At 39.8% G+C, this 20408-nt stretch overlaps 1 protein-coding gene across 2 annotated transcripts in view; it reads right to left on the reverse strand.

Moving 5' to 3' along the window:
- Positions 1-20408, reverse strand: part of CDK15 (cyclin dependent kinase 15) — an 81478-nt gene that overhangs the window by 25902 nt on the left and 35168 nt on the right. For both annotated transcript variants that reach the window (XM_047870609.1, XM_047870610.1), the window contains exons 9-10: positions 16004-16097; positions 11192-11255 (exon numbers count right to left, since the gene is read on the reverse strand). In XM_047870609.1, the coding sequence (XP_047726565.1) occupies positions 11192-11255; positions 16004-16097 (158 nt within the window). The remainder of the gene's footprint in view (positions 1-11191; positions 11256-16003; positions 16098-20408) is intronic.

Raw genomic sequence — 20408 nt, forward strand, 5'->3', positions numbered from 1 at the left:
TGGTCTAGCAAGGAGGGTAGGGTCGACCACTCATCAGTGACTTCCACACACTTCTCTGAGGCTCATTTCCTCAAACAAGCTAGTTGTGAAAATTCTGTTAATCAGTATATGTAAAAATTGCAGAACATAGTGTCTGGTGCATACTTAATATATTTTTCAAAGATGTGAAAGAGGAAGCATGGCAAGGGAAAGATCAGTCCTCATAAATTCTGCCTGAGAGTTGTCCCAGGAGGCAATGTAGTAACATTGAATTTGAGGCTCCATGTCTTCCAAGACTGTGCTTGATTCTCTTCCCCCATCTATTTTGTAGCCACATTAGCTGAAATGGAGGGATTTATGTGTGTAGAGTACAGTTAGATTGCTGTTTTGAGGCACAGCTAAAGCCCAATGCTTGCTCCCCCTCCCCTGCCTCCACTCTCCTGGAGATAACCTGATGCTGGATGACCTTGCCTCTCTCCCATTGATTTTTCCCAGTAGTTAAGCTGCAAGTGATCAATGAGAGAATGATCCACAAACAGATAGGCATCCTACACAGCACCGTTTCAAGCTTGTTTCTCTGGCTTCAGTAGCCTTTAAGATAATAGGTCTATAGGTAGCTTATTTTCCTTCTCTTTCCAAAAATGATGGTAAATCAATAGACTAAATTTTTCTCCATCCCCTCCTTCTACAATTTTCTTTTTCTTCATAATTATTTTAATAAGAGTTCTCATCTGAGTTCAAGTAGAATTTGAGGTAGGAAAAGTGAAGAAAGTTGCAAAGGGAAACTTAAAAATCTGAACATATTAATTTCCAAACTAAATGGAATAAAATTAAAATGAGGGCAGAAGTGTTGCTACCATAATACAATAATACATTTTTTTCCGTGAATCTTATTTCATAAGTGAAATGAGAAAGCTCTTTTCACAACAGATTCAAGTCAATAGAGATTTGCTGGTTGATTGATAAAACATCACAAGAACCATCTTGAGTCTTAGCTCAAGGTAAAACATTTTCTGGTTTCTATAGTCTTACTGCAATCACCCTAAGGTTATCTTATAATGCAGCCTACTGAACTACACCTCTGGAATTTCCCAAATACAATGCATTCTTAAGATACCATATATTTAAATAGTTGATAATGGTGTTAGCCTTATTTCACTATCTCAAGCAGTAACCTTAAAACTGCATTGCAAAAATCTGTAGCTCTTCTCCGACCTCCCTCTGCCTTAACCACACTCACACCCTCACCGCTGCTTACTTCCTTGGTCTTTGGCTCAAGGAGACTAAACTTGGCTCTTCTGGCGCTTTACATTACCAGGCTTTAGATTCTGTTTGGGCTTTGTCAGCAGGATGCTGAAAGTCCATGATGCTCTCATGAGGGGTGCTCCGTGGCATTTGAACCTGGCACTCAACTCACATTTATAGCTTATCACTTTTCTAACCCTGCACCAAAATTTTCTGTGGATTCTAAGAAAATATTCCATCCTCTGAAGCCTCTTCCTAAGGTAATGGTCTCTGCAGAGGAAGGGGAGGCCAGGCCTTGCTCCTGGTAGGTGGAGAAGGTGAAGGGAATGGGCATAATCCAAGTCTCTCGTCTCCCCGGGCAGGGGGTGGAGGGGAGTGCCATGTTTAACATCTGTCCACCTCCACAAATGATGTTTGAGCTATAATTTGGTCATGGCTTTTGGTGCATATGGTGTTTGGTGATGCATCATTTGACATTTACCACTGCCCCATAGTCTCTACAAATGTTTAAGGGCCACCACATGTGCTCAGCCCTGGGAATGAACAGACATATATTGCCTGTCCCCCAATGAGCTTATGACCATACGATTTTCATGGTATTATGATTATTATCATCTCCTGGTCTTCTCCAGCCCCTCTGGCTGTTCCCTCTCAGCTTCCAAAGACCCCTTTCTCTCTGCCTGACCCTTCAGGACTGGTGCTCCAGGGTTCTATCATAGTCTTCTTTCTCTTCACACTTTCCCTGGGGTAACTGAATTTACATGGGGGCTTCAAATACCACTTTAATCAGATTCCTTCCAATTTTGTATTTCTACATTGGACACTTATAATCACAAGCCTGTATTTCTGATTGGTTTTTAGATATCTTCATTTGGTGGTCCCACAGATATCTAAATCTCAAAATGTTTCAATCTTATACTCATTACTTTCTCCACAAATCTGTTCCTTCCCCCTTTCTTTTCTGTGCCAGTGAAGGGGGCTCTCATTTACCCACTAGAATCCCATCAGTTACAACCTCCCTGGACTCTAACTACCTAGATGCTTTTTAGATTTGTCCCTTCCATTCCTTATCCATTGCCACTGCTCTAGTTGACACTCGTTATTTGTCTTCTAGAATCTATAATTTTTTATTAATTTTTATTTTATTTAAGATTTTATTTTTAAGTAATCTCTCCACCCAACATGGGGCCCAAACTCACAACCCTGAGATCAAGAGATGCATGCTTTACCAATTGAGCCAGCCAAGCACTCCTGTCTTCTGGAATCTAAGGCATTGCCACATTGCTTCTGATCTCCTTGCTGCATATCTGATGTCTTAGTGATTGACTTTGTTGTGTGTTGGGCAGACAGACTTGGGTTCAGCTACACCACCAATTTAATTTTACATATGGTATTCCAAGCAATTTAGTTGCTGTTGTTGATCATGATAGCTTTTTGTTTATTTATTTTTTTTATTTAAACTTTAGTTAGTTAACATACAGTGCAATATTGGTTTTAGGAGTAGAATTCAGTGAGTCATCACTTACATACAACACCCAGTGCTCATCAGAAGTGCCCTCCTTAGCAAGCAATTTGTAAATTTAAATCCTTCCATATCACTTCCCTGTTAAAAATTATCCAATACCTTCTCTTTGCTTATTGGTCAAAGTTTAAATCCTTAGGATGATTACAAAGAACTTCTCAATCTAGTTCCTGTCTACCCTTCCAAGTTAATCTCCAGCAATGTACCACTACAAAGGTAACATTCTAGCTTCCTTGAGCAATTTACCTGCTTGGTACAATATCAAATAAACCTGCCTTCTTATTCCTTTGTGTCCAGTTCCATTGTCTGGAATGTCCTTTCCCTATTGTTCACCTGGAGAATGCCCACTTCATCATCTTTGAGACCCAGCTCTGTCTCTTTCTCTCAAAAAAAAAAAAAAATCCTAAATTTCCCAGGCAAACTAAGGGGGCCTTTTCCCCAGTGTTCCCAGAGGTCCCCAGGGGATGCTGCTAGAATAATACTTTCCAGGTTGTATTATTTATATCTTTCCCTTGTAGACTGTATTCTTTGAAGGCAGGTATCAATGTCTTATTTATTTTTTAATCTCCTAGTTCCTAGTACCTAGCATTCATAAATATTTGTTAAATGAATGAAAAATTGATGCCTGGATAAAAAATAAAAATGAAATAAATTTACTAAACATTATCCTTAAAATGTAAAAGTACCTCAAAAGGGCCTACGTGCATGTCTTGCTTTGTGCCTTACAGAGATGGGTGGAACAAGGCGCTGGCCTTGAAGGTAGGGAGGAGACTCTAGGTTGAGCCAGTTTCACAATATTTGGGATCTTAAGGCCCTTTTTCTTGAAATGAGAAGGAATATAGCAGGGTTTCATTAAAAAAAAAAATTTTTTTTACCTGCTTTCACTCATTTGCAATTTTTCCTAATCTTAACTACTTTAAGATCATCTAGTCCTCCTCAATAAAAACTAATAATTGCCACCAAATAAATTAAAGATGAGAAAACTAAAAATAAATGTAGAAACTAGAAGAAACTATTAATGAAGATCAAAGTAGGCTGTGTATCTAAATGAACTTCACTGACTGATTAGGGGGATGGGTTAATAAAGATGTTAATAGTAACTCCCCAGGAGCTTTCGGCAGCCCTGCAGAAGTGCAGTGGTAATGAGCCCAATCAGGGTTCACAGATTAGCTGTAGCAAGCAGGGGCTGCTACAGTCCCCATCCTGGGATCCCATTCACATTACATTCCAAAAACATGTCATCAAGCTCACAGATTCTAAGACCAAGTCTAGTTAGAAGGACATAATCATTTGGAGATGAACTTGGAAAGTGTTATTAGCTGATCCCCAGTCTAGGACGTTAATTACCATATCATCATATTTGCCCTTTAATAGCTGGAAGGTAAGATGGAATACAGCTGTGAGCACCACCTTGAAATCCAAAAGGTCTGGATATTCTGAAGCACCCCCTTCTTGGCTAGGTGACCCTAGGGTAAAGTAGGAATGATAACATTGCCCCTATCTGATAGGGTTGTTGTGAATCAAAGTAAAACAGTGTGAGTAAAGTGCCTAACTCATAGTTAGTGCTCAATAAACAGTAGTTATTATTACCCAGAAATAAGGTGAATAATAACTTACATGTATGTCCTTGGTCAAGTGTGTAGAACAAGGATTATTAGAGTCATAGAGGATGTGATTGGAACTAGAATTGCACGTTTTCTGGCTCCTGATCACTGATTTCATTTAACAAATATGTATTAACTCACTACTATGTACCAGTTAGGGGACATGTGTTAAATACTAGAAGCACTAGAAGTGGTCAAGTTTGCTCTGTAGAAAACTTAAGTATTCTTTCTACCATACTAAGATTTCGGTGAAATCAATAAAGATGATACTGATGCCTTCGGTGATTTAGTAGCTTTTACTAGACACCCATTATGTAGCACATAGACACTAAGGATTCTGCCAGGGAAGAGCCCATGTCATAGCAGGCAGGCATCTCACAATAGTTTAAGTCAGCGGTGCAGAATGGAGCCTTTACAAGAGATGGCCTTAACAGGTACTCACACTGACTTAGGTAAAAATTTGAAAACTGAGGGTTGGCTTTTAGAGAGTATGAATTCAGGCAAGGTTTAGGCCTAAGCAAGCTAACATAGAAGTCAGTTCTGGCACTGGGAGGTGTGCCTAACATCTAGAGGGAAGCTAAGAAATCTAAGGAAGCTAAACATAAAAACAGGTATAGCTTCAGTTCTCACATACCTTGAACCCTGTCAAGTCACTGAACCGCTGAATGAACCTCCATACTGGGTAAAACAGAATGGGAACTAACTTGTTTTGTGCACCTACTAGAAGTTAAGAATCGTGGCAGATGAGGTTCAATAATTTCACTTATGTCTCAGAACCACCCTGCAAAATGAGACAGAGGGATGCAACATGCCCAATGGAAAGAGAACAAAGTTTGGTCATGGATTGACTCATCTCCAATCTAGGAAATGCCTCTGGGTGAACCTGGGAGAAAACCTGCCTCCTCATGCATAAAACTGTGCTACTCTTAGCAGCATAGACCCTGGCAGGCAGTGGGAAGGAGGAGAAGTTATGTGTGTTCTGTGCCTGGTACATAGGAACACTTTTAAAATGACAGGATTGCTCCCATTTTGCAGATTAGGGAACTTCCTCAAGTGCCCCAGGTAGTAAAAGGTGGAGCTTGGACTTGCTGTTTCATGAGGAAGTGGTGTCCATAATTAAAACCTCTTCTATCAGTAATTTTCCCTCGTTCAGCCCACTGCATAACTCCCTTGGCTAACAGCTCATGTGACAAAGTGGATGCTGATGCAGATCTTACATTGTGTTCACAGCAAACACACAAAGACATGCTCAGAACCCTCTGAGCGCAAAGCATGGTAGCTCTTTGTCATCCCAAAAGGGACAAGGGTCATTTTAGATTGCAATCATCATCTGTCCATAGTGGTGTCAGATGAAGTCAGATGAAGCTCTCACACTGGATTTCAGCTCAAACTAAAACATTCCAAGAGTGAGGTTAGATTGCTCTAATGTAATGCTATCTGCTGTCCGTATTCCATGCCTGTTGTTTCCTGCTTCCACCTGGTGGTCAAAAGTTGAAAAAGCAGGCGTCCTGAAAATAACTGGGCGTCAGCAGGATCCCTTTGCCTATGGTTTATAGTACATCTGATTCTGGGTCCCTGCAGGGCTTTTAGTACTGCTTTCCTGCCTTTTGATTTCCACTGAGTTCCTCCAGTGGAAAATCTTTCCATGTGCAGTGTTCTTTCCTGGGGCTGAAAGAACCAGGATAATCCCGGATGCTTCCCTGCAGCTGAGCTCATGTCACAAATCAGGCATGATTTTCAGCAGATATTTCTTTAAAAGTTTGAAGGCCTCTGCGGACTCTATTCCCTTCTCAATGGGAACAAGCATCAAAGAGACAGGAATAAAATGCTTTGCACGCACATCAGGAACTAATTGCCAATTTGGCAAATGCATTGACTAATGTCATGCACTGTTATTTCTAAATCCTCTCCTGTCCTTGACCCCCAATATCTAGATGTAAACTTGGAACCATTAGTGGAGGAGGATAAAGTCTTCTGGTGCTTCAAATGGAATTGAGAGGGATTTAAACTCAGCGCTTTTGAGTGTAGTGAAATGAACCCAGCAGTACATTAATGCTAGGATTTGAGCTCACACAGCATGAGCGCTTTCAAAACCCATGTTTAAGGAAGCAAACAGAGCCACGGCAGACCCTTTCAGTGGAGCAAAAGGAGTTGGATGAAACAATCAATGACACATTAAAAACCACAACTGGGCTGCAATCATGTGGGCACAAAAAAAAAGTTTTTCTTTATCACAGGATCTTTGCATCTAATGAGATGGTGACTGGACAACCTCCAGAGGAGTAAGGCCTCCGTTTACTTTCACTGAGAAACGTCTAAATATTTAGTTGGTTCTCCTAAAAGCCTTACATGATTCTGTAGCAAACTGGTCTCTAAGGTATGATCTTATTAGCTCTATATTGCCATTGGAAAATCTATTTAAAGGGAATTTGGAAAAGAAAAGAAGGAAGATATTACCACTCAAAGTATAACTGTTATTTTTTTTCCTCTTTCAAAATTAACTATTTTTATGTCCTCCAAATACTTAGTTTAGGAACAACACTCTGCCAGCCTTAATTGATTCTAAATGGTTCTCTATTTCTTATATACACTTTATTCCTATTGGGTTAGTTGGATTCAAAGTGCTTTAGGCTCAAAAGGGGAGGGACTCCTGAGTACATTTGGGGGGGGCGGGGTTGGAGGTGATGCTAAGAGCACCAGGGAACTTTGTAAAATTGTCTATAGGGGTCTACCTTTAAAATTTATACTACTGTCTTATATGAGCAGATTTTAGCCAAGACCAATATCCAGTTTGCTCTAAGCTTCTGAGATTCTCTCTGCCATAAACCCAGTATATCCCAGATGGGGCATCAACTGGGGCTTTAACCTTTTCAGACTTTCTGATAGTAGAATCCCCTCCAGCATGTCGTTCTTTATTATTGCTTCCTATGGACTCTTATTAAGGGATCACCAAAACTTCTCCCCTCCCCCGCGCTGGAGGCCAGCACAGCCCCAGTTCACCGCCAGTTTGATTAATGTGTCTTGGCTAATTGTGTGAAAGATGGCAGGCCTTTAGCAAGTGTGACCAGTTTATTGTTCAGCCAATCACAGGCGCCTCAGTTAGCATGTGAAAAGGGGGTGTTTTGCGGGGGGGAGGGTGAGTGTTCTGGCGGCTGAGTCAAAGGCAGAGCATTTTGGGGGGTCACAGAGCAACACCCACTTCTTTGAGGGGATGTTACTATGCTCTACTAAACCTGTAAACCTCTTACTCAAAGCACTTTTTTCTCCTCCCTCTTTTTTCAAGATCTTTTTTTTCCCATGGTGCAAGCAGGCAAGCCACTGGCTACTCTGCAGATGGAGTTCACGTTCCAAGGTTTTTAATATTTCACTTTTATATTTCTGTTAGAGAATGATCCTGCTGAGAGTCTGGGAATCTGTGCTCGTCAGAACCCCCTTACTGACACTTGGATATATTGCTCTGAAAGCTATCCCAGGAGAAAAGATTAAACAAAAAAAAGCCTACTTTTCAAAGCCTACTTCTCAATCTGCCCACATCAAAATAAGACAACTGGCCCTTTGAAGTAGAGGACACAGAGTTCTCAGCCAGCTTGCTTAAAATGGGGGGTAGGAGGGAAGGAAGGAGGGAAGGAAGGAAGGAAGGAAGGAAGGAAAGAAAGAAAGAAAGAAAGAGGAAGCCTAGTGTCTAAAATTATATACCTCTCTTCCCTTGCCCAGATTTAATCAGGCACACGAGTCTGAATTGATGATGGCTAAAAACCTACAGTCGTGCTCATTAGTGTCCCAAGAAAACAAGCGGCCAGAGAAACTTGTCCAGGTGGATCAGCACCAGATGTTTTTTTAAACCTATGCAAACAGAAACTGTGTTGTCCTCCTAGACCTAGTCCGGACAAGGTCTGGGCAAGGGTAGAGTAGGCATAGATGGACACTGGATGGTCCTCCCAAGTTCTGAGCTCTCGGTTCCGGCTGCATTCCAAGTTTGGGGGCTCTTACCACTACTTAGAATGAAAAGGAAAGGAATGGAAATCTCATCCAGAATACCATTACTGTTCTCTCTGTGGTATTTTTCTGGCTCCCATACCCTGTTCTGTTCTCTTAATCACTGGAGTTCAAATGTGTGGAAGCAGCATTGGCATTTCAGTGATGGGGGTGGGTGCGGGATGGTTCAAAGGGTCTTCTCAATCGATATAAGGGAATAGTCCTGGAAAAAAAATGATGACCCTTTTAAAACACAGTCTTTATGATTATCAATAGTCCTGACCCCATGTTCAAGATATGCTGGACTTTTAAGATTCACAAATACAGAGTTAGACATCCTCATCGTAGCTAAGTTTACAACTCTCTTCCTTTCATAAGCTCGGCCTGGCCCAAAGCTACACATTGCCCAAACCCATGGAAGCCGGGCTCACAAGTGATCACCCTTCCTAATAAGGAGAGCTGTTGAGAGAGTATAGATGAATGAATACAAACCCAAGTTCTCAGAGATCCAAGAAGGTACCATATCTGTCTGTGCGGACCCAACACATAATATAGCACCTGGCAGATAGTGGGTGTTCAAAATTTTTTGGCTTATTTGAATTAAATTGAATCCCTAGTAGGAAAACAATGCAAAGTATGAACACTATTGATGTTGGGCCTGGAGAATTCTCTTCATAAATAAAAAATTGCACATTACTTTGAAATGACAGCAAAATGAAAAATGCAACATATTTCTTGCTGTTTTATTGGGAGCCAGTTATCTTATTTAGTACAGAATCTGGCAGGGAAGCATTTTGAACAAGTTTCTATCATTATTGTTCTCACCAAGGCATTCTGTGTTAAGGATCACTGCTTATTTGCCTGAACCAACCTGAAACCCAAACGTTTGAAGTTTGGAGGAATAGCATATGCTCACCATGGCAGCTTAGTACTGACATCATCTAAATGGTTTTCTATAACCCATTTGTGACCCTAAACTTCTTATTGCATCCATGGTAGGAAGCTGAGGGTTTCCATTTTTACCTGCAGAGGAGAGTGGGTAGGGAGAGGTATAGGCAGGGTGGGAAAAATAGAACCAGGTTCTCCTAGAAACTGTGGCAACTGGAGATAGAACCATTTGCAGACTGGACCATGGTCTCTACAAGAAGCCTGTTCTTTTTCCTATTTCAGACCAAAAGGACCAGGCATTATTCTAAACCTTATGGCCAGAGTGGCATTTTTCTCAGGTGCTAAACTCAAGCAAAATAGTTAGAAATGGTAAACTATTTGTAAACGACCCTAAGGCCATTTAGCAATGCATATGATTATTCATAAGGCCGCTGAAATGACTTTACAGTTAGTCTTTCACTTGCTGTAGGGCTTTTATAACCCTGGTCAGTTCAAGATGCCTGATTCCCTAGGAATAGTTTGAGTGTAAGTATTATATGATGGAAAAAAGAAGAAAAAAAATCCCCTGCCTCTTATGTCTTTTGTTAGCCTCCATTTTTTTTACAAAAATTTTTAAACGTTTATTTTTATTTTTGAAGGGGGGAGGGGCAGAGAGCGAGGGAGACACTGAAGCAGGCTCCAGGCTCTGAGTTGTCAGCACAGAGCCCAACATGGGCCTTGAACCCACAAGTGGTGAGATCATGACCTGAGCTGAAGTCGGACTCTTAACCAACTGAGCTACCCAGGTGCCCCTATTATGCTCCTTAATTGCTTTTTAATTTTTTTTCTTTTTACTTCTTTTTTTTTTAAATTATAATTTATTATCAAATTAGCTAACATACAGTGTGTAAAGTGTGCTCTTGATTTTTGGGGTAGATTCCCGTGGCTCATCGCTTACATATAACACCCAGTGCTCATCCCAGTCCCCTCCTCAAGTGTCCTCCTCAATGCCCTTCACCCATTTTCCCCTTTCCCCCACCCCTTAATTGCTTTTTTAAACTTCCTACAATTTATTGATTTCATGAGACCCTTTTATGATAATCCCATACCAAAGTTAGTAATGACAACAATTTGGAGAAAGTCCGTATTTAGTGATGGGTCACTATAAGAACATAAAGACTAGAGAATCTGACTTGAGCCATAATCATGCCAATCTTGTCTTTATCTGTACATATCTACCTCCCCTTTAATCCTGCCAGCAAGAGTTCAACTTTGTTGTAGCCATTACTTGCTTCCCCAGCCTCTGATATAATCCTTTATCCTATAGCTCATTGCTTGTCTCCTTCCTTCAGTGTCAACATCCTTGAATAACTACTGGGTAATCTGATCTCTCTGGCATGGCCTTGGGACCATTTCTCAAAGACTTCCCCCAAAGGCAACACTTCCAACACTTCCAAATCCATTCCCAGGAGCCAGTCTTGGAGGACCAAATGAATGATGAGAATGACTAAGTGTTAGGCCCAGAGACAATGGAGGAACTCTTGTGTAAACTAGAAACATCTTACCTGGCCAGTCCTTGGCCTAATGAGACTCTACCTCCCCTCTGTTATATTAGCTTTCTTTTAATACTCTATGAGGTACAAGAACCTAACGAATAAAGTCAATAATAGTCATGGGGCTCAAAAATGAGACCATCTTTTGAGTTCTTTTGAGTCATTGGATATTTGGAAATGGATGTGGAATCCACAGCAACAGTCATTCCAAATTCTTATGCAGCTTGCTACTTGTGTTGTATAGAGTTGGAGAACTGATCTAACCTCAACTACTATTTCAGTGTCCTTCTCATAAAAGGATTAGCAGGGAATATAGGAATCTAAAAATTCATCTAGACCCATCTTTACTGTTGAGTTAACAATAAAAGAAGGCTACCCTATCTGTGTGGCAAATGTTTTCACATTGCTAATTCTCAGAGCATTCGAGAAACTCAAATCAATATTACCTGGATTGTAGTTAGGTAGCTTGGAAACTCCAGGCCAGGTATCCTCTGTAGGGACTCCTAACACCTATATAAAGCCAAAGAAAGACAAAGAAAGGTGAGGCAGGAGATGTGAAAGATCAAGGGGGAATAGGGAAGAATTTGTTACATATGTCACATTATGCCAGCTGATGTACAGGAAAGAAACTTGAGTGCCCACCATTTGCAGTTTTGTGGGCAAAACTGTAGTGTATTCTTAAGGTCTTGTGATGGTCAATTTTATGTGCCAACTTGGCTGGGCAAAGGGAGGCCCAGTAGCTAGTAAAATATTATTTTGGGGTGTGTCTAAGAAGATGTTTGTGGAAGAAATTAGTATTTGTTTTTTTTTAAATGTTTATTTTCGAAAGAGAGAGAGAGAGAGCAGGGGAGGGGCAGAGAGAGAGGGAGACACAGAATATGAAGCAGGCTCTAGCTGTCAGCACAGAGCCCAATGCAGGGCTTGCACTCACCAACTGTAAGATCATGACCTGAGTCGAAGTCAGATGCTTAAACGACTGAGCCACCCCGGTGCTCCAAGAAATTAATATTTGAATCAGCAGAGTAAAGAAATATGCCCTCTCCAATGTGAGCAGACATCACCCAATTGGTTGAGGGCCCATATAAAATGGCAGAGGAAGGGCAAATTCTCTCTCTCTTTTCTTGAGCCGGGCATCCATCTTCTCCTGCCCTCAGACATCTGAGCTACTGGTTCTCTGACCTTCAGACTCTGGAACTTACACCAGCATCCCCTCAGTTCTCAGTCCTTTGGCGTCAGACTGAATTATACTGCCAGCTTTCCTGGTTCTCCAACTTGCAGATGGCATATCTCAGCCATAATCATATGAGCTGATTCCCATAATAAAGGATTCTTATGTATCTCTGTACATCCCATTGGTTCTGTTTCTTGGGAGAACATGAATACAGGTCCTGAGCCTGTGTCCTCACTAACTCACTTGTTCTTATTCTGAGGCAGATCATACAGCCTTGCTTAAAGTCATATTCTCATCACTATCTATTGCATGGTCACTATATAGCAGGATGCTATTTTGGGAGTTGGGAATATAAAGAGGCAGGAATGACTGTCCTTTTGCCTTCCATTAGATGAAAAAAATACACCCCCCACAACAAAAGACATTTAGCCTGAATTATGCCTCAGCATGAGCATTCAGCTGTTTCCCATGTGCTCAAATTAAAAAGGATTCGGATTACTGACCTTTAGGCAGTGGAATGTTGGCTAAAAATGATCCCAAACCTAACTCTAGTCCTTTCTACCAAATTCATCTCACCTTGTTTTCTTGGTGGCCTGGCACTTTGGAATGTGGTATTTGACTTTTAACCGGTGGGTTGTAAAAGTAACAACATCACTTGAAAAAGAGCTCACTTATGCCTTGGATTACCAAATCAAAGCTCCAGTTTTACTTAATATGAAAATAAAAGTGTTTTGGCGTACAAAGTCAAACACTTCAGATTTTGGGTAGTGCTTTTACTGTGAGTTGTTTTGTGGGCATCATTTTACCATTCTTTTACCTTCACCTTAAAAGCCCTATGTCAGTTATATCTGGGAGCTAAAATAACAGTGTTTCTGCAAAATATTAGTGAAGTATCAGTAGCTTTCACTACACCACTACCCAATATAACTCTTCTTAGAAGCATATCTCAGCATAACTCTTTTTAGAAGCATCTCTCATAGAAAGAATCTAATAAATCCATTTGCAAAATGCTAGATATAGATACCAGCCCAATTGATGGCAGGAAGTCAACTGCCCAACAGTGACTAATAATGATCAATGAAAGAATCCAGAATCTTAATGTCTACCAGCTTGCTGACTAGGACTCTGGCTGAGAGGTGCATTTTGTGGTGCCGGCTAAGACTGTCCTCAAACAAAAGACACTGAAGTGCTATTTTCCCTCATACAATAAAAAAAATCATGCCACCCAGGAAAATCTTTCTTTGATCCATTCCCTAAACAAACTGAAAAGCTACTGAGAGGATTATAGGCTTTTCCTATCAACCACTCTGAGCCTGAGGGAACACTAAGAATCCTGGAATCCATTTTGAAAAATCAACTGGACTAATTCTTCTTTTGTGGGAGACGGCCAGAGGATGGGAAGCTGATTCTTCTTTTTTAACCTACCATCTTATATATTTGCACAGATGTGCATGTAAACAAGTGATTCGCAGGCACCCATACCGGTGGCTGGCAAAGCACAATGAAAAGAACGCAAAGACAATGAAGAAAAAGCGACAAAGGCAATCAATAGTGACCACATCCATATTTTCTCTAAGGTGACAGTTAATAGAATTATTGGTTACTTTGTATTATGTTTAATTAAAGCCAACAAAGTGGATACCAAACCATTTTTAATATTATACTAAAAACTTTAAGCTTGAGATTTTTGAAGTTTAAAAATTCAGTCTCCTTCATTTAGAAATTTGATGCTCGGGTTCTATTTGAAAGTTATTGAATTCGTTTTCACTTGAGAAAATTACTAAATCTCCGCTTCGCTGTCTGGGAAACTGAAACCCAAAAATTGTTGATTTATTCCCTCCCTGAAGGCTCTTAAAAGGCAGCCAGTGAGTGCTATGTTTGAAATCATAGTGGGCTGCAGAGGGCGGTTTTCTGCCTTTGTTGGAATGGAAACTGAAGACATTTTGATTAGTGGACTTAAAGTCTGCATAGTTTATTTTATTCTGATTTTAGAACTGTATCTGGGATCATTTGCTAAAAACACTTATTACAAGAATTAGATTTCTAAAAAGTTGATCAGAAGAGGTGACAGCTATTCAGATGAACACACACACACACACACACACACACACACACACACACAGGCATTTTAGAAAGATGGCAAAATAAAGATTCAGAATTTCTCATTTTGTTTTCATTCCTAAGAATGAGAGTGAGATCTCAGGAAAATGTAAGAGATATTGTGGTTAAAGATTAGGAGAGTAGAATGGACCCATTGCTTTCATTTTTTATTTGTTTGTTTATTTTATTTTGGAGAGAGCATGAACAGGGGAGAGGAGCAGAGAGAGAGAGAGAGAGAGAGAGAGAGAGAGAGAGAGAGAGAGAACTTAATCAGGCTCCACACTCAGTACAGAGCCCAGTGCAGGGCTCAATCCCATGACCTTGAGATCATAACCTAAGCCAAAATCAAGAGTCAGATGCTCAAATGACTGAGCCACCCAGGCACCCCAGACCTATTACTTTCAAAGAGCCAACTCCTACATCCAATATCATGGAACCTGAAAGAGCTTTCCTATTTTCATCCATGTAGACCACGTTTAGTGAAACACTAATTCAGGGGCTGTTTGTAATGTTTAAGTTTCTAACCTGCTTGAACTGTAGTAGTATATAAGACAGCACACTGCTGAATGTGGGGACTTGTTCTCATTTTGTCCTCAGAGTGTGGAACGGTGACTGTGATAACAAAACTGTGTCTCTACCTCAAAATTTTAAAGCAGTTCAAGAGGAGACAAATTTCCTCACTTACACACAAAAACCCCACTCTGGCAATATCTCTCAAGAAACTCATTATCAGAGGCCGTTAGCAAGAATGCTCCAGATGCCTGCTTGAAGCAAGCAAACTTGAAAGGGAGCAGGATCCGGGATAACAACAGTGTAGTTTAAAGCACTTTGACACACACTACAACATGGATGAACCTTTAGAATATAAGTGAAATTTGGGGCACCTGAGTGGCTCAGTTGGCTAGGTGTCCAACTTTATCTCAGGTCATGATCTCATGAGCTTGTGAGTTCGAGCCCTGCATTGGGCTCTCTGCTATCACTGTAGAACCTGTCTACTGCTTCGGGTCCTGTCTCCCTCTCTGTCTGCCCCTCCCCAGCTCGTGCTTTCTCTTTGTCTCAAAAACAAATTTAAAATAAGTAAACAAACAAACAAATAAATAAATAAATAAAAGTGGAATAAGCCAGACAAATACTGTATGATTCCACTAATAGGAGATAACCCAGGATAGGCAAATTCCTAAAGACAGCAAGTTGAAGAGAGCTTACCAGGGGCCAGAAGGCAGGAAGATGGGGAATTAATGTTTAATGGGTACAGAACTTCTATTTCAGGTGATGAACTGGATGGTGGTGATGGATGCACAGCATGAATGTACTTAATGAATCATATACCTAAAAATGGTAAGATGGTAAATGGTATGTATATTTTACCACAATGAAAAAAAATCACCAAAAAAAGAGAGAAAAATATATGGATGACTATACTATGTGGCATACAAACTACAAGAGACAAAAGAGTGAAGTGCATTGTGGTGCAAATGAAGTTGGATAAATAATAAGGAAAGAAATGGAACCACACACAGCCAAGCACTTCACACCTTAGGAATTAGGTTTTGGAAGAGCACAATAAATAGTATACTTCTCTTACCCTAACACGGTAAGTCTTTGTTTTATCAGGGTTCTGTGGATATTTAGTGTCTCATCTTCTGTTGACAAGGACGCAGGGCCAAATATATGGTAGAATTAGAGCTGACGGTGGCAAGGCAGGGATGTGCCTAAATAGCCACAGCAGCAATTGTCCTGGGAAGTTGAGAAACTAATGAGAGTGAGCAGGTGGATTCAGGGGCTGCTACAAGACAACAGGGAGTTTCCTGACCATGTCTTCGTTCCCCAGGTGCTTACACCTGTGGTAAATTCTACAGTTTCCACAGCCTTAATATGCGGCATAATATCTCAAAGCAGATGGACTACTTCACTGTCTCTAAAACAAATTTGGTTCAAAGTTTGAATTGCAGATATTTCTTCTTCCTAAGAGGAATTCTTCTCTTACCTCCCAGATCTTCTCCAGTTGTTCAAGGATGTTGGAAACCCCAGGAAACAAAGGTTGGCCCTGGAACATTTCAATAAAGATGCAGCCTGCACCCCTAGCAAAGGAAACAAGAGTCAGTCTGACACTTTTAAGGAAACCATACATGTGAAACTGAACTACTAGTATTTCTCCACCCAGCAAATATTTTGGAGAGTTAAACAGGGGACATATGCTATTAAAAGTCTTGGTAAAGAGAAAAGAAAAAGAAAAAGAACGGCCTGCAGCTTTTCATTAAAATGGTATGCAACCAGCATTTAGGAACACAGTATGGATAACAAACATTTCAACTCATTCAAGTTCATTATCCATCTTATGAGACGAAGGGAAAGTACAGAATCTCCAAATTGACTGCTTTTTTTCACAGAATCTAAAATGCTATCTTTGTAAGAGGCACCATTAATATAGGTAATGATTAAGAAAAAAAGAACAAAAACAAAAAACGCTGCAAGTTGAACCACGACACAATCAGAATGTTTCTTTCATAGCTATTGCAAGGGCTATTATAAACTTAGAGAGATTATTTTACCATGTATTATACTCGTGCATGCAAAAAATGGAACAGTAAGAAAAATAAATTGGTTTGGGTACTCCTAAAACTTTGTTACATTCAGCATTTGACTCAGACTCTTTGATGTCTGTTTTTATCCATGGGATCATCCTCTATATCAGGAGTTTGATGATGCAGCATTTCTTAAAATAATCCATAAGAAAACTAAGAGTCATTGGTGCTGGGCTCCTAAGCTGACCTTGCGATTACGTAGAGTTAACCTACTTTTGGCTCCTTCTGAAAAAATGTTGCTAACCATGTCTGATTCACTCCCTTTTCACCACCATTTGGTTCCTAGTTAAAAATAAGGGGGGAAAAAAAGCTCTCCTGTCTGCAAGACTTTCTTCCAAGTCACTGACACTCATTCTGCAACTTTTGATGCTGACATTTGATGTTCACACATGTGCAGTGGTAGCTGTGGTCATAACTGCAGCCTGGCTGATGTCTTTGGTAAGACGCTACTGATTATAGATTATAAGGTACATCCTGATTTATACCAAGAAGGAAGTTCTTTTGTTACTTCTGTCCTTTGTGTCCTTTGTCTTTAGTGTCCTCTGTCTTCTACTCCACTAGGACAGTGTACAAAATTGTGTAAAATATTGGACAAAGCTGGACATTAAGGCCATTATGCAAGTAGTACAAAGTAACACAAGGTGTTTGTGTTATAGAATAATATGCTAATATTTGGTTGAAATTCTCCATTTGCATTTGTATGGTTGGTGCCTTACTGGCATTTTCTTGAGTCCTTCTTTTTAAGCTTCACCTAGCAGTAGATAAAAACCTTTCTAACCTAACAAATATATAGAGTCTAAGGCTACTTATTCATATTTTTAATATTTATACATATATATAGAGACAGTGCTCACGTGCAGGTGCCCATGTGCCTACTTAGGACACTTGTAAGACAAACAAAATTCCTAAATCAATTATATTTCAGTACTTGGAATATCCACAAGTACCATAAATATCAATGCATTGGTAAGAAAATGAACCTGTGCACCTTAAGTTTGAAAAACGGAAGATGCTTTCTAGGTGTAAGCATTGTTCTTTAAAAACTATACAATTCATCATCCTATTTATTTTCAGTTGTTTTTCAGAGCTATTGTATTTTTTAATTTGCTTTGTAAACAAGTTGTGTGACTATCATCTATTTTGTCCACCCCTAGTCTAGCCTTAGGCAAACATTTAAAATATTCTGAACATTTAGGTCCAGATAAGAAACCAGCTCCTATTTCCTTTTTCTCCTCTGTTTTGTTCTTAAATCTTCATTCCTGTGCCTCTTCTTACCTCTTCTTCTTACCCTTCCTATCTTCAGGCTTCTCAGAGGATTTCTGCTCTGTGGAGATACACTCGGGGCAGCCCATGTAGATGAAGGGGAACTTCCTATGCTTGGAAAAACCTGATGACATCAACCAGTGAATCCTTCCAGAAAGGAGAGATGCACTGAGTCATTTTATTGCTCCAACTGTGGTTCTTCAGTCAAATTAGAGGAAACAGCTTCCAGGTTTTCTGCTTTTTCTGGCTGTCTTCCTAACTTTTTCTCTATTCTGAGCATGAACAAATTCTTCCATAAGAGAGGAAAAGATTCTTCAAATTCCTTAGGCAATCTCTGGGGAAATCAACCATCTCAGGAGTTTTAGGTTTTTCAGAGGTGTAAGGAGCATACAAAAATGTTGTTGGGAGAAATGAATCAGTATTTCATTTTTCGCTGTTGAAATTAGTTCAGAATAACAGAATGTATGACAGTGACATGACATTTCCATTTGCTTTTCCCTGGGCCACTCTTTATATTTGGAAGTTTGCAGCAGGAAATCTGCAATCCCTCAGACAGGAACAACTTTTCATAGTCCTAAAACCAGCAGCTGCCTGAAGTCAGTTTTGAATAGAACACTTTGTGTGCCAAAATCAATCTTTCTTTAAAATCAGTTTACCATAACATGGATGAACCTTGAAAAATTATGCTAAGTGAAATAAACCAGACCCAGAAGGAAAATATTGTATGATTGCACTTATATAAGGTACCTAGAAGAGTCAGATTCATGGAGACAGAAAGTAGAACAGTGGTTCCCAGGGGCTGGGGGAAGGGAGTAATAGGTAGTCTTTGTTTAATGGGCACAGAGTTTTAGTTTGGGATGATGAAAAAAATTTTCAAGGTGGATAATGGTGATGGTTACACAGCAATGTGAGTGTACTCAATGCAAATGAATTGCACATTTTAAAATGGTTAAAATGGTAAATTTTACGTTGTATGTATTTTAACATAAGACAAAAAAGTAAACAAAAACAAAATAGTGTAATTATCCTAAAACATTAAGTTTTCTCATCAAAGTTGCTAATAGAATCTTTTAAGGTCTGAAAAAGTGGCAGAAAGAAAAAAGAGACAATGTTGGGAGACTAGAGAGCATTGGTTGTAAGGGTTGAGAATAACCAATATGTCCTATTTTCCATAATCTAACTTTTTTCCCTGGGCCCCCCTGCTGACTCTGCTGCCACCAGGGCTCACTGTGAATGAGGCTCTGGCACTCTGTGTTATAATTAGTTTCTTTAAGACAAAGGCTCTAATACTTGCCCACTGCCTCCAAAAATGCACTCAGTTTGTACCCTATGGGGTTTCATGACCTAGCACAATAGGATTTTTCCTCCTTTTCTTCTTTCGTCAATTGGAAATCTCCTCCCTACTTACTTCCCCTTTTACCACTCTGAACAGAACCAAAAAATGGGTGAAAAGGAATCTCAGTGTAAACACTCAATATCTAACAATTATGCAGAGAGTGAACAAATAATAGCAAACTCAACGGAAGATGTCTGTTGTTCTATTTTTATATTACTTTTTGAGTTTTACTGGGCAAACAATGATAATAATGTAGTGAATAAGAGTAATGACAATAATTTTAACTATAATTGAATTTCAACTTTGTGTTATTATTATTCATGGTTAAATTCATGAAACATTTATCAATGAAATGTTAAAAACATGCATTTTTGTACATGCAGTAAAAAGGTAAGGGATATGTAGCTGAAGACAGACTTAGGGGCACCTGGGTGGCTCAGTCAGTTAAGCGTCTGACTCTTAATTTCAGTTCAGGTCATGATCTTCAGGTTTGTGAGTTTGAGCCCCGTGTCAGGCTCTGCGCTGATGATACAGAGCCTGCTTGGGATTCTCTCTCTACCTCTCTCTCTCTGCCACTCCCCTGCTTTCTCTCTGTCTCTTTCAAAATAAATAAATAAACGTTTAAAAAAAAAGACAGACTTAAAGAACCGGTAGGTGAGCTGAGGCAACTATCCAGGATGCAGCACAGAAATTTACAGAGACAGGAAATATGAAAGAGAGGATAAGAGCTGTGGATAATAGAAAGACATGTTCTGGTAATCTTTCATTGGAGTTCTAGAAAGAGAGAAGGGAATAGAGGGAACATTCAAAGAGGAAATGACCAACTAAAGACACGATTCATAACCAGAGGAAGCACAATATATACCAAGCAGTGTAAGTAAAAAGAAACCCACACCACACACCTTAAAGTGAAAACTCTATAATAATAAAGGCAAAAAAATATATATTTAAAATGTCTAGATAAAATGAGAGATCACTTACAAAAGAATGACAAGAGTTCTGAAAGCAAACTTCTCCACAATTAGGCTAAAAGCAAACTTCACAACAGCAACAACGGAAGACAAAGCAGGGGGATGATATCCTCAAAGTTCTGAGAAAAAATAAGCATCAGTCTAGAATTACATCCCTAGCAAGTCTACTTTTCAACAATTAGAGTTTATCTTAAGACACAGAAACAGATTTGCCACTGATTAGCCTACGCTAAAGAA

Source organism: Prionailurus viverrinus, chromosome C1, assembly GCF_022837055.1.
Source record: "Prionailurus viverrinus isolate Anna chromosome C1, UM_Priviv_1.0, whole genome shotgun sequence".
NCBI lineage: Eukaryota > Metazoa > Chordata > Mammalia > Carnivora > Felidae > Prionailurus > Prionailurus viverrinus.